General features: G+C 44.9%; 1 protein-coding gene across 2 annotated transcripts in view; it reads right to left on the bottom strand.

The window, feature by feature from the left end:
• FBXW4 (F-box and WD repeat domain containing 4) overlaps positions 1-14,910 on the bottom strand; it is a 59,909-nt gene extending 44,999 nt beyond the window's left edge. The window contains exons 1-3 of one of the 2 annotated variants that reach the window (XM_030241303.2): positions 14,375-14,910; positions 3,255-3,350; positions 354-539 (exon numbers count right to left, since the gene is read on the bottom strand). In XM_030241303.2, coding sequence (XP_030097163.1) covers positions 354-539; positions 3,255-3,350; positions 14,375-14,625 — 533 coding nt within the window. In that variant the 5' untranslated portion in view covers positions 14,626-14,910. The remainder of the gene's footprint in view (positions 1-353; positions 540-3,254; positions 3,351-14,374) is intronic. The other variant, XM_009087238.4, reaches the window with a different exon arrangement.
• Positions 14,911-15,034: the final 124 nt, after the last annotated feature.

Below are 15,034 nucleotides of genomic sequence, written 5' to 3'. Positions count from 1 at the left end.
GAGAACAGTCTAGCTACCCTGGCTTTAACAGGGAAAGAAATGAAATTTTCACAGCAGTCAGGTTTGCCTGATCAGTCATTCCCAATTCTACAATCCTGTGGACATCAACACAAGTTTACAGAGCAAGGACACCTTTTAAGGTCAACAGTATGAGACTCATCTCTTCACTGCTGCAGGAGAAGCTTTTTCAAGCCAAAACCAAAATTGTAAGAGAGAAAGCAGCAGCAGCCGACCACAGCAAAGCATGAGGACGCTGTCTAGCAAAACTGGCTCCTCTGCTCTGGGCTGGAGTTACACAGAATCTTTCCAACCTTAGAGGCAAAACCCTTGGGCTCCTCATTCACCCAACTTACCCCCCTCCACTGACAATGTGGGAGTTGACAAGAACAAAGCGACACACGTCCTCCTGGTGGCCAGAGAAGATGGCTTGAGGGTGACGCTGCAAACCTGTCCCCTCTGCACAGAGCTGGTAGGCCTGGATGTTTTCCGCTTGAGACAGGTAGAGATATTCGCCATCCAGCTCCATCCAGGGCATCAAACTGCAAACAGACAGCAGATTGGGAGCATGCAGGAGTGGGGAGAAGAAAACAAAACAAAACAACCTCACACAGAAAAAGAAAAAAAATTCCATATGCAAACATATCAACATAAACAAATGCCTGCTCAAGAAAAGTGAAGCTGGAGCAGCAGGTGACATGAAAAAGCAGGGCTTAATACAGCAGCACCGCTACAAGTGAAGCTTCTCCAGCAACATAAAAAGCAGATTACACTCCCTGTATTTCTCTAATCCAGAGCTGAGAAAAAGGAAGCATGGAATCTCCAAAAGAGAAGATGGCCAGAACTCTAGTGAACATAGATAGAAAATACTTAAGGGCCCCCAAATCTCCACATGAGCTCTGTACTTTTTAAGAAACTAGACTCTGGTGTTGGTGAGCTATGCTGAGCATTTCTAAGAGAGCATTCAATATGAGGCTGTTGGTGCAAACAGTCACTCTCGATCCTGAACACTATTTGCTGGTGCCTAGCAGACACCACAAAGCTGCCACTGTTCCACACACCTCTAAGCAGGGGTGCATGTCACCAAAATACCACAGATCTTCCTACAGACAGAAAGTCACCTGCCTCCTGCACTCTGAGGCTATCCAAGAACTTCATGCTCATCATACAGAGGACGTATTATTCTACATTCACACCTATTCCCCTGCTGAGGGGGTTTCTCTTGGTTTCTTGGTTTCTCTTGCCCATCTTTTAGAAAAGTCCATATGCCCTTTCTGCCCACTGCTTTATGTGGGACAGTGGCAGGTTTGTATGGAATGGACAGGTTCCAGGCCATGAGCAGTGGAGCCAAAAAAACTATTCCAAAGTACTCTGAAGATTGATGTTACATATGGAAAAAATGCTTTACCTTCTGGGAGATCAAGAAGAGGACAAGACACTCATGCAATATCTAAATCACGTCTGCCATATCAAGAAGTTTATTTATTCTTGAAACAAAACCAAAATATAGAAGAAAATAGGCTACAATACACACTTAGGCAGTGAGAGCCTTTCTCTAGATTTTGCTTTTGTGTAGCCAACAGAGAATCAGCAAATAAGATCTCTGGATATACTGAGGCCAGATACAAAGACATGGGACTCATGTCCTATGGGGCATGGATATGTGAAATTGTCTCTGCTCTGCAGTCATTGCCAACTGTACCAATGTCCACAGAAACATCGAGCAAATCCAGAGCCCTTCTACAAAGCAGCCTTTCAGTTTTCAAACTATTCAGGAACAAATGACTTTGAAAGCAGTGGGGCTTCTCATAAAAACCTGTCTCCCTCTTTTTTTTAGATCATTTATCCTCAGAGGTCATGATTTTCTGTGTCAGAGTCATTACACACAGCCATACCTTGTAACATCACAATGAACAACTAGATACAAGCAAGAGGACAAGACTGCTCATTAGACAAAAGGTTCCAGCTTGCCTGCATTCATCTCCAGTAACAGGCCTTTAATCAAATGGACAAAGTAGTTGAGTTTATAATATTCATCTGGGACTTGATCATATACATGGAAAAAGTAAGAGGCATCTTTAGAGCAGGAGCTTTGGGTTCAGGCAGGCTTTGATTTCCCCTTCCTTCCTCCACTCCTACACAGCCCCCTAAAAGCAAGTGAATATCCAGCTTACCTAGACTACAGCCAGTTTCTGCAGCTCTCCTTTTGCAGAAGTTTAGCTTTTTACCTTTTTCTATGGCTTTTTCATAAGGAGAAGTAAAAAATCTGAAGCAGAATAAATGAAAATTAGGAGATGCCATTTGGATGGTGGCCTCATTAAATCAGTCCTTGCCTTTTCATTTGGGAAGCTGGTTTAGTAATGATCTCTAATATCCACAGAGCCTGTCTTCACAGATGGTTGCAAGCACTTCAAAGGCAGGTATACAACCTGCACCAAAACCCACTCTGCTCATTACAGCTGTTCCCAGGACTCTAGGCAAGAAGTGGCACATTATCCACCACTTCAATCTACACAGCACAAAAAGGCATGAAAGCTCAGTAGAAGGTCCCTGTTCTTCAGCAGCTAACAAACTAGAGTCTCATTTTTCCTTCAGTCTGATGATGTGAAGGCTGAAAATTTCGATGTGCAGCTCAGACAAGAGACCTATCTTCTGCTTTGCTTTGAAAGCCAAGCACACCTTTGTGAACAAGAATTTAACGACAAGTTCCTATCATTAACGTCAAATATACTTTTTTTTTAAGTGAAGGAGAGAAGCGTGAGAATGAAGGAGCAAAAAGCAGATGAATGGCAATTAGCATTTTAGATTTGTACATCCAAATCAGGATCCAAGATAATACAAGGAGAAAAACAAAGCATTTTGAGGGAACACCTAAGTCCACATCTGGGATCAAGGTGGGCTCATTGTGAGAGCAGGATAAAAGATTGCTCATGGTATACAGCAGTAGACATGAATGCAACAGTTTGTAGTAAAGGTTGCTAAATGTGATTAAAACTGTAGAGATCAGAACAAAGACAAATTCAAATTGCTAAGAAAGAAACTCCTGACACTCAGCATGAATCCCTAGGGCAAGGCAGCAACTCAGGTTGCCCCACACACAGGTAACCAGGAACAGCCAAAAAAAGCCAGCAACAATCACTTGTAAAACTCCATGGAGCAAAAAGAGCAGGAAACAACTCATTTCAGGGCACAGGCACAAACCCAAGGCCCCACAGCAGCTGTCACACAACAAAGAAGAAGAGGAAGAAGCCACTTGCTTGCATTTCCATTTCAGGACTGTCTCTCTCTGGCAGCGTCCATGCCTCCAGTTCTGAGATACCTTCACCCTTTCCTTCACCGGAATGCCAGCAGCTCTGCAGACAGAGGAGAGATGAGATTAGCAACCAAGGACTGATGCCTCTGGACAACAAGTGCATTCAAGATGGCCACAGGTAAGCTCTCACCCGGGTTCCACAATGGTGAACTGACACACACTGATGGTGCCAGTGCCACACTACAGTGAGGACATTCATGAGAGCTGACAAGAAAGGAACACTTACAACAGTGAGGGATTACCAGCAAAGAAAGCCACCTCTGATGATCACAAACCTGAATTATGATCAAGACTTGACCAAGTATACTGAATGCAGCACAGGTTCAGACAAAATGTAATCCAAACAAGATGACACAGAAAGAAACCACTAGAAGAACCAGAGATATAGGATATCACCCTTTTAAGAGAGACTGACAAGAGACATTTGAGACAGGGACAACACCACACAAGAACAGATGGAGAAAACACTAGTCAGGAGGACACTGAAATGAGAAGCCAGAGAGTGTCTATCCAGAAGGACTAGTAAAGAAACTGTTCCAGTGTCTCACTTGTCTGACAATCCCATAACTAGATACAATAACCAGAAATCAAGATGTGTTCAAACTAAAGATAAAATACATTCATGTGTATAAACAATTCAATGCACACACTCCCCAAGAAAAACTATCTTTCGCAGCAGCTCACGAAAGGATAGAGAATTCCAGCATATCACTGGCAAATTCTCTCTCTGCAGTCAGACAAAACTACTAAAAGAGAGACTATTGCTGGGCTACAAATCAAAGTTATTGGAATGAGCTGAGACAAACCAAGATCAATACTCTCCAAGATGTGACAAAAAGTAGGTACCACAGAGACCTGGGACCAAGGTCTCCTTAGAGACTTCATGAATATACCCAGTTCAAGCAGCTGTTCAACACCTGTTTTGTTTTCATGAACCAGAGTTGATTAAAGACACTGGGAAAGGCAACTTTAGCTCCCATCTTGCTCATATCATAAATTTAATTATTCAATATCCTTACTGGAGCTGCTTAGATAGAAAAAATTAGAAAACTACAAAGAAGAAGAAACTCTAGAAATTATCCTTTGTAACTAGGGGTTACACTTACTAGACTACAGGAGTTTATCCCACATTCATGCATTTCTCAACAGCCAACACACCCAGATTCATAGGGAGAAGGGAAGATCCTTGAGAGATGGTGCCTCATCAGAATCAGTTTCTTCCTCCCATCCCTATAGCCCCTCCAATCCACTTCCCAAAAGTAGCATTTTTGGGTACTCTGTCATTTTTAAAACAAAGATTAGCTCCCTGTAAATAAACATCTCCTGTGTTAATGGGTGTAGGAATCTCTAACCTGGCCCTGGGGTCTGGCCAGATTCTTATTTTCCCAGCCTTCCTTCCATAGCCTCAGGCTCCTTTTTTTCTGCTCACCCTTCCCTCCTCTTTTCTATGCTTTCCGGCACTTAGTCACCATTATAATTTGACTGCATTCCTGGGCATGTGACCCATTTTAAACAAAAACAGAAACCACACACAGAAAAGCTCTTCATCCTCTAGAAAGCTTTGCAACTTTACGTTTATGATCAGTAGAGCCACACCAATTAAAACTGAATTTAGAAAGTTACGGGCTCTTTATTTTTCATAGCCATTTAAAAACAAACAAACAAAACCAAAATAGAGTTAGACTAGGCTGCAAGAAGAGGAATTCCTTTTTTAAAGGGAGCACTTGCTCATGAGGCCAGATAGTTTCTGAGACGAGAAATGCACAGCACTGAAAAGTCAGGTTAGATCCACTCTCATCATTGCTTATTACTCTCCCAGACAGAGTTCAGGCTCTCCGCCTACATGCAATTCCATTCATTACTCCAAAACACTTCTCCTCCCTACACTCAACCCTCAGTTAAGTTCTCCCCACATACAGATTTTAAGTCACCAGCTTGCACAGTGATGGAAAACACACTCGTGCCACATCCCCCTCCCAACACATGCTGGCCCAACCAGACATTCTGAGCTCAATGCATAAACCCTACTAAGACTAGATGTAATTTCCAAGGCTCTGAAAAAGGTGACTTCAAGGTCAAAAAAGCAGCCTCCATCTTACCCTGCTGGTCCCTTTTCTAGCAGGCCTTGACCCTCCTACTACTGAATATGGAAGTTCTGAAAAGTCACATGTTGGCTCAGCCCAGAGCTCCAGTTCACTACTGCAGTCACTTTTGAAACAGACACCTCATTCTTTCCCACATATCAACAGTTCCTGTCTGGAGGGGATGAGGGTTGGGTGGGGAGACTATATGGGGGAGTTCTGATGGGATTTGGGAGGGGGTGGTCACAGTGGTGTTTTGTCTTTTTTTGTTTTACTCTTCATAAATATGTTATTCATCCAACCTTCCTCCTCCATATAGCAACTCTGGATCCAGCTAATTTAAACATGTCTTAAAACTATCCTCTTTTTATATCCCAGACATTTTATTTATTCAAAATAGATTCAAGAAAAGGGACGGACCATATGGAGAAAGATGATGTAGAAATTGGACTGATACATCTTTCCCTTTTGCCAATTATGGGGCAGCAAATGCTGAAGTGCAGTGTTGGTGAGAGACATTCGACCCCTCATACCAGAAGTTAAATCAAGCCCAGCTATGGAATCAACTGCTGAGATACAATTTGATCACCTGATTTGCTTCCTCAACAACATTCCTCCAGAGCAACTCCCAGAATGCATCAAAAAATGTGATGAGTACCACTGCAATGCCTGAGAACAATTCTCAAATCTTAGAAAATTAAAAATGTCATCACCATGTAAACTTAACAATTTGATAAAAAATTCCTTTTCTCCCCTACAAGAGCCTATTTTGTTTCAGCCATGATCAACACACTTTCTACACTTGAAAACTTTTAAGAATTTTTCCATGATGACAGAGGCAATCAAAAGACATCACACACCTGCACCAAGTGGCTGACTTAACTAGGTACCTCTTACTTCAGCAACTGTGTTTAACATTCAAAGATTCAGGAGACTAAACCACCATATGAATCCAAATGCTATATAAAATGCTATGGAGGGAACTGGCCAATGAATACCTTGATCTTTCTTAGTATACAATCCAGAAAATACTAAACCACATGCTTAACTACTCTGTGAAATCAAGATCTTGGCATTTGTGTTCCCAGAGAACACACCCAACAGTGAATTTCATGACTGCTGAAGGTCGACTCAGTGAGGAAGGACTGCTATTTTTAGCAGGACCTACATCAGAAAGTAACTGAGGTACAGTCTAGCATCCTAGAAGGATGACAGGAAACACAGGATGAAGGAACGACTGAACACTGATTATGAAAACATAATGAAATTCAAGCAAAATGTTCTTAAAGCCCTTTACAGTGCATCATCTTAGACCTCTGCTAGGGCATCACAATTATCAATATTTGATAAAGTTGCATTACTCACAAAATAAAACTCTGTCTTTGTTATTATCTAATTACCACCAAAAAGCACTCTATCAGGATCCCAAATCATAGTGCAATACATGACCTGAGCCAATGCATGCCTCCAATTGCATGCACTCCTGATGGAGGCTCCCTTTTCAAAGACTTGGTTATACTAAGAAAGAGAAGGTGAACATTTCTTACAGCCATAGAGGGAGCTCCAGAAGAAAAATCATCCCAAGCAATCCATTATTAAGGATTTTTCATTTCCCCCTTCCTACTTCTCCCCATTCTACAAAAAAAAAAAGCTAAAAGTATTTTGCTCAAATTATGAATTTCCTCTCTTTCTTGGCAGAGTTACCAAAAGAAATGTAATATTCCTTCTGGAGCCCACTTCCCAGCTGCTGAAGTAAGAGACTGGAACTGTCCCCACACAGCACCACTGACCCAGGTGATCTCAGGTACCAAGGCAGTTGCTGGCCTGGGCCCCAAAAGAAAGCAATGAAAGAATTACTCAGCCAGGGCATATTACCTCCTAAAGCTTCACCTCCAATAGATCCTGCCTTCAATGATCCCCTCCCCATCCAAAGTCCTTTTCCACCAGAAATGGTATTTCTGCAACAGCAAGAGCTTCTGTGCTGTACTGCATCCCAGGGAGATTTCTGCTGGCTGTCTACAATTTCAGCATGTGCCAAAACAGTGGTGCCTGCAACAACACAGGCTGTGTTACAGAAGATAACACCAACATGTCATGCTGTGTATTTTCCCAGCTGCATGGGGCACCCTAACCCACCAAAGTCCTTCATGTTTTGCTACATCTTAAGTACTGAAGAGCTCATCTGGAAATGCAAGTCTGCAGAGACCTGCTGGGACTGAATTTCTTCTGTGGACAAAATCTGCTGTCTGCATAAAAGCTGTCACCAGCCTGCCTGAGGCCTGACTGGAAGGGTCATAGAGAGAACAAACAGGTCACAGTGGCTAAGCCACACTATCAACCTTGGCCCTGTGGCAAGGCTGGCTAACACAATGGCCAACTGCACTTATTTGTGTAGTCGGAACACACCTGTTGAGTGGCAGGGTCTCAGTGCAGCTACAAGTCATGGGCCACCAACAGCCAGCCGAGAGGGAAAAGCTATTTATGTCAGAGGCCCCTGTTACTGTCCTCAACAAGTCGGCTGGCTTTCTAAATGTCTCTTCCAGGACAAAAATTCCAACTGAATTCCTTTAGCACATGACCCTTATTTAGCTTACTGCCATGTTCAGCCTGTCCCCTGTGCTCCCCTCTCCCTACGGGACATGGGTTCAAGTAACTCCGAGATGGAAAAGAGCTCTGCCAACTGTTCCTCACTGTTCCTTGCTTCCTCTGGTGTTTCTATGCCATCTCAGACCTTACCAGGCTGTCAACTGCTGCACCAAACAGCTCTTGTGAACAAGTCACCTTATGAAGAAGGCAGAGGCTGTCATAATACCCAGAGGTGCAAACAAATTTCTGTGCACACAGCAAGGACACACACTTTCACAAAGGCTTCCCAAAAAACCACCACCACCAAGACTGAGCCAGTCCACTCTGCCACCAGATGCCCTCTCCCTTACAAGTGACTGCAACGGGATATTTTGCTAGAAACTCCTGTCAGGATTTGGACTCTCTCAGAGAGTTTCATAGGCTTTTTGGAGACAAAATCTGGGCTTCTTCTCCAAAAATGCACTGCCCTGGAAAGATTATTTGAAAACCTGAAGCTGCTGAAGAAGTGAGAAATGTATTCTGATTTGAAAGAGTAGACTATCAGGGAAGTACTTGGATAGAATGAAATAACCCATATCTAGTCCAGTGGGGGTAACAGCAACAAACAAAGCACACATATTTTAAGCCCTGTACTGCTAAAATTCTTCTTTCTCTTTGAACTAGTGAAGATCTTAAGGGAAGGGTAGGCAGGCCTCAAAGAACTCTTACCAACAACTCCACATTCCCAGAAAAAGCAGTAGTTTCAAGGTTGTGGAGATGTCCTGGCAGATCTGTCCTCCTCAGCACTAACAGTTTAAGGCAGAGTAAGAACAAATGTAACAGCAGTTTATAAAAACCACCGACTTTTCCAGCACAAAGCAAGAGCACCTGAATTCCCTCATCCAAGATTTTTTGTTACTGCAACATCCTCCCCAGAGCATTCCCCTCTGCATCATCTGCACCAGTTCATTGCCTCCTTCATTTCTGTCTTAAAAGTAATGAAACTTTGTTTTTAAAACAAGTTTTAAAAGATGAAGAAAACTGAAGCAGCTTTACAAGCATTCACACTCCCTCCCCCTCCAGTGGTGAAGGCTGAGGTCTCCTATGATTGCTGCAGTTTGCATTTGGATTTGACTTGCACAGATTGGCCATTTCCTGCTCCTGTAGGTGTACACATTTTTCCAAGATCTGGAGAAAAAACAGCTTGTATTAGCTCACCAAAATGCTTACACAAGCTCTTAAATAACCATAGATGATAAATCTGTCCATTAATGAATTTGCTTCTCTGAACTGGAGAATATACCATGATCCTAATGGGCAAGGCAGAACAGGAGACAGGGAAAGAGAAAACATGCAGCAGAACACTTCTATATTTTGACATCTATTAATACATTACAGAGAGCAAATTGTCAAGCTATTTAGGTACCAACTTTTAACCTGCCCTCTAAAATTCCTTTGTAACAAAGAGGAAATAAGTTTAGCCCAGCTGCAACTTTACTCCTTTCTTCCATGCCTTAAATAAAGAATCACCTTACAATGAGCTCTTTGCCTCTCCGATTTCTCCAGTCCAAGGTGGTCCAGCAAGCAGGCCCTGGATAAAGGCTTAAAGCACCCTCTTCTATTCCTGGCTCTGACACTGACCTGCTGCACAGAGGGCAGCTTGGTTGACATCTCCCTGCCTCTCCTTCCCCTCCAGCCCCTGTTTACCCTGGCTATTTAGGCAGCAAGCTCATCAGGGCAGAGACTGCTCTTGCTGGGGCTGTACAACAGCTGGCAAAACAGACACAGACTACAGGACACAACTGTAATATCACTATATCACCACCAAAACCCCCAAAGGCTTTATGTTATTACTCAGCTACAGTTTAGCTGCAGAAAGTGCTGTTAATCCTTAACTTTTCTGTGATATGCTGCCATGCATTTTTGAAACAAAAAAAATTCTCCTTTTACTTTACACCGTGAAGATGTGGCTCAACTTTTACTTCAGCCGCTCCTGCATGACTGAGTAAAGCAAAAATCTTAGTATAAGGACTCTCTCTTTACCATCCTCATGACAAGACCTTGTAGCAGTACATGTCTATACATAAAATTAACTTGTTTATATGGAAAAACTGAAAACCTGATCTGGAGAGACTCACAGTTCAGATGCCAAGAAGCACATTCATGTAAAGCCACTCTGTACCTCCATAATAGTGACACAATATTCTACTGAACATTTAGTTACTGCTGATGCAACGAAGAAACAGCACATTTTTAACACTGAGAATGTGCTTTAAGAACTCTTCCAGGTCAGCCCCTACCATCCGTAACACAGAGGGACTCAGGTGGATGTGAACCTAGTGATTCCCTCCCCTCTGCCAAAGGAAAGAATGTACAGATACGTCCCTCAAAGCAAACTTCTTTCTTCTCCTACAAGTGCACAACTGAATCCATGCCTTAAACACAACTTGGCTTACATCTGTGCCTCCCACTTGGCTGAATCTACCAGAAAGTGAAAACATTAGAGATTGTTAATATTGTGAATATGCCTTTCAGCATTAACAGCTAGTGTCTGGGCTTAAGTCCACATCTCCCTTTGACACCACTACCAACTTAATTTATTATCGTTTAGGCACAAGCATGTGTCCAGAGATAACCACAGTTGGCAATTTTAAAAAGTATGTCAGCAGGATGACAATTTTAAAAATTAAATAAATTTGGTTTTACATATACTACTATTATTCTTCTCCACGCTGCTAATACCTAGGGGCTTGCAACCAGTTTCTTATCAATCTTACCTCTTCCCTATTTTGGCAGAAAGAAGTTTTATAATCAAGCTGGCTGTTCAAACAGTTTTTTCACATACAAGACAAAGCTTCTTACTTCTGATCCTTGTTGTGACAATTATCTGAAGATATACCCAACGGAAAAAGCATTTTAAAGAGTGTCATTTTCAAGGTAATCACCTTTTTAAAAATGGGAAAGTGGGGGCAGGAGTTAAGTTTCACAACTATCTCCTTTAGGCTCAAATTCATTGCTATTTACAAAGCACTAACAGATGGCTTATCAAAAGCCACTTAACAGCAGAAATGATCAAACTGTTCTGAGATGGATTTTTGTCTTAAACTGTAAATACTCCCTTAGACTAGTTTTTAACTTATGCCAGCCTCCCAGGGACCATCAGTTTAAGATCTAATGTGAGAACCATCCATGTTATTTCATTAAGTATATTAACCATAAACGGTTCCAGCCTTTGCTTTCTCAATTGCACACAGTATTGCACCAAAACCTCTCAAAGAAAAAACTAGTGTTCATCTCCTGCAACATTAGCCAGAACATGCAATAGAAGCTTCAGCTCCTAACTGAGTCAAAGCCAAGTTTGACAAACTCAAGAGTTATTCCATGTCACTAAGCACAGTTATCAAGAAGATCCAGCTATCCAACATCTTCATCACCATTCTATTTTCACAGTAATATTTTAGCTTGAATACCCACTCAGCTCAAATTTAACCTTCAACAAGCAATATACCAGGTTCCTGCTTAAAATTGCTATTAAGAAGGATGGTGTGCCCAGAAGCTTGCCTAAACTCCCTCCACAGCTTGTACTGATTACTCAAATAAAATACAGTATCTCTCTGTATATCGTACTCCCTCAATTGCAAGAGCAGCAATCTGAGAGATTGCTCTTGATCTTGGAGACACACACGAGGAGCAAGTGCTACAGAAGAGACATGGCTGGTTAAAACCTTTGAGCTGCCACAGAGACTATTAAACTCTTCTTCAGCTAAGTACAAATTTTACAGCTGTACAACTCAACACATGCAGCCTTACTGGCTCTTCTGCAGATATTCAGATATCCAGGCTTCCTGGTTCTGCAGTAGGCCCTTGCCTTGTATCTGTTGCCAGACTCTACCCTGCTGGAGTAAAACTCCTGAAACTGCCCTCAGACGCTGGATCTCCACAAAGTGAAAACAAGTGTTTGTTTTTCAGGTATTCTCCATAGGATTCAGTACACTATTTCAAGGAACTGGAGACTGTTTGAGCCTTCTGTGAAGTTAAAAGTAATTAAAGGAACCATCCTCCAGATATATCTCAAGGTTTCTTCACAACCACTTGCAACATAACTTAGTGTGTTACCTATGATTGAACACCCCAGGACCAAGAAAGTGCTGACCAATGCTAAAAGTAGCTCTCAGTACTGGAGTTGTTTGAGGAAAACCTGAAAATAGGACACAGCACAAAAGTACATCCTAGAATCACTAAAACAAAAAAAAAAAAAAGTTCATAGCAAACCTAACAGCACTGAAATTACTGTGAGTTCAAAACTCAAGCCAGCCTTCCCTTCTCTGAAACCCTCTGACCTAGCAGATCTCTTCTGGAGCTGTTTATAGACCTGCATTCCTCTGCAGGGGGAAGTGGTGGTCCTTACACACACTGCACCTGCTCTGCTGTACACCTGATCCCTCCTGCAACTGAAGGAGCAGAGTATCACCTTATTCTTAATGAAAAATACAGAACTTCATTTCCTCAGGAGACAAAATCATATATCACAGTAGACAAGAGTCCAAAGCACAGCCATTCCATAGTGCTTATTACTCCTGACTTTCAAGAGAACTGTGCTTAACTTCCAACAGGTTGAAGTGCTTGCCTGAAAACCCAACACAGGGATTTTCAGCACCAGCAAAGTTCTGCTCTTGCCAGCAGAAGCTGTAATTGTTTCTCTAAACTCTATGCATTGATGAGACAGCAACAGCAGACAGCAAAACAAGGGTCAAAACTCGCCATCCCTTATTTTGAGTCATGTCAGCACAGTGTTTATGGAAACAATACTGAGTCACTGAATGACAAACAATATCCATGCTGGCAGCTAAAGAGAAGCCATAGGAAGAGATTTGTAGATCCTAAGAACACAAACTTCTCTTAGGATCCTAAATGAGGAAGGAAGGCCCACTTTGTGAAGTTGCCTCCAAATGGCATTTGACACAAAGCCAAATTTGAGAGAGGAAAGGCAAACTCTGGATCATCACCAACCACTGCCAAGGCCCAAGCCCCAAAGGCACTTCATCTAAGAAGATGCTGGTGTCATACACACTGCAAGGCCTAGAGGGCTTGACCCTATTCCTAACCTGTGTCGTGCTGTTGAACTGGGGGAAAAATAAAGACTCCAGAAAAAAAAAAACTCAAATAATTCATACTCACAAAACTTTAAAACCCAAAAGCCATGAAAAGTCCATGAGTCATTTTCTCTGTGCCAGCCACCACCATTTATACCAGCAAGCTGCTCGGTGAGAACCTAAGACACATGTGTTCCTGGATGCCCAAAAAAGCTTTCACCTAAGAATGCACTAAGCCCACTCTCCAGCCTTTCCCCAGGATGCTGTCCCAGGCCTTGCTCCCTTGCAGCTTCTTCTCTGAGGTGTTTTCAAGACCATGGCAGAAACCACTGCCCAGAAGTGGGGAGGGTGTGTGGGCATACAGGATCCATGCCAGCTGCACACAGCAGCTCCAACCACCTCCTTGTGCTTCAACCTCCCCTAGCCCAAAGCCCCCAAGCCTCAGTGTTTGGAGCGGTCTGGGGACTGAGAAGATCACAAAATCACAGAATTATTAGGGTTGGAAAAGACCTCTGAATAAAATCCAGTCCAGCCTCCCTGCCAAGGTTGGGTGACCTAGAGCAGGTTACGTGAGTCCAGCTAGGTTTTGAATGCCTCCAGAGGGACACTCCATGCCCTCCCTCGGCAGCCCATTCCAGTGCTTTGCCACCCCCAGCATAACGTTCTTCCTCGTGTGGAGGTGAAACTTTTAGTTTATGGACGTTGCTACTAATCCCGTTGCTGACACCTGCCTTTGAGACACTTATATGCATTGATGAGTCCTTCTCAGTCATCTCTAGATTGAACAGCCCTGGCTCCCACACTCTCTCCCCACAGGGAAGAAGTTCCAGGCCCCTTATCATTCTTCGTGGCCTCCGCTGAACCCTCACCCATAGCTCCCTCTCTTGTATCGAGGAGTCCAGAACTGGACACAGCTCTACAGACGTGGAGAGGGCCTCACGCTCCAGCACTCCCGCTGGGCCTGACGGTGAGACACGTCGCTAAACCCCCGCCATCCTCGCCGCTCCCTCGCGGGGACAAAAGGCGCCTCCCCCAACCCCTGCAGGCAGCGCCGGGGCTGGGCCCCGCCACCCTGGTGCGCGCCATCGGCCGCTCCCTCCCAGGGAGGCCCTTCCTGTGCCCTCGCCGCCCCTCCTGGCGCAGGGAAAGGGCGGCGCAACCGCGCTTCGGGAATGGCCCCGCGTCCCCCGCCCCTCGCGGCCCAGCGGCGGCCACGCCAGGAGCGCCGGGCGGCCCTGGCAACCGGCTGGGCCGCGGCATCCCCGGCCTTTCCGGGCCGCCGCCGCCGCCGCCCCCCGCCCTTCCGCCGGGAAGGCCGCGCTTACAGATCGGTGCCGAGCTGGGTGAAGCCGGAGTTGAGGCAGCCGCGGGCTATGCGCCTCCAGAGGACATCGCGGCTGCTGAGGAAGCGCAGGCGGCGGCAGACCTGGGCCAGGCGGCCCAAGGCCTGCGCGTCCAGGTAGGAGCAGATGAGGAGCAGCAGCTCCTCAGGTAAGGCCCAGAGCGGGGAGGGGGGGGAGGCGGCCCGGGATCCCCCCTCCGCCTGGGGGGATCGGGGGCTGCCCTTCCTCCCCATGGAGCAGCAGCTCCCGCCCCTCCTCCCCGGGAGCCGGAGCTGCTGCTGCCCGGGGGAGGCCAAGCCATGGACGGGGCAGCCGCTCCCCAGTCACATGGGGCAGAAGCCGCTGCCTGTCACTGCCCCCTCCGGGGGAGGAGGCGGCTGCCGGGACCGGAGGGGCACGGGCCGCCGAGCCCACCCTCGTTAGCGGATTAATTCATTAACGGGAGCCGCTGGGACTCCCCCTGTGCCGCTTGCCCTCCCCCACACCCCCTCGCCACGACATGACCGGCTCACGGGTCTGTATCTTCCGATCTGCGCTTAGCAACGTCACCTGATCCGAGTATTCATTAATAACGTGAACAATTAACGGTGGGGATAGCGATCCCAGGTAACCAGAACATCTGCCTCACCACCTGGAGCAACA

Source organism: Serinus canaria, chromosome 6 (genome assembly GCF_022539315.1).
Source record: "Serinus canaria isolate serCan28SL12 chromosome 6, serCan2020, whole genome shotgun sequence".
NCBI lineage: Eukaryota > Metazoa > Chordata > Aves > Passeriformes > Fringillidae > Serinus > Serinus canaria.
Note: the sequence above shows the minus strand (reverse complement) of the source record. Positions and strands in the feature narration are given on the sequence as shown.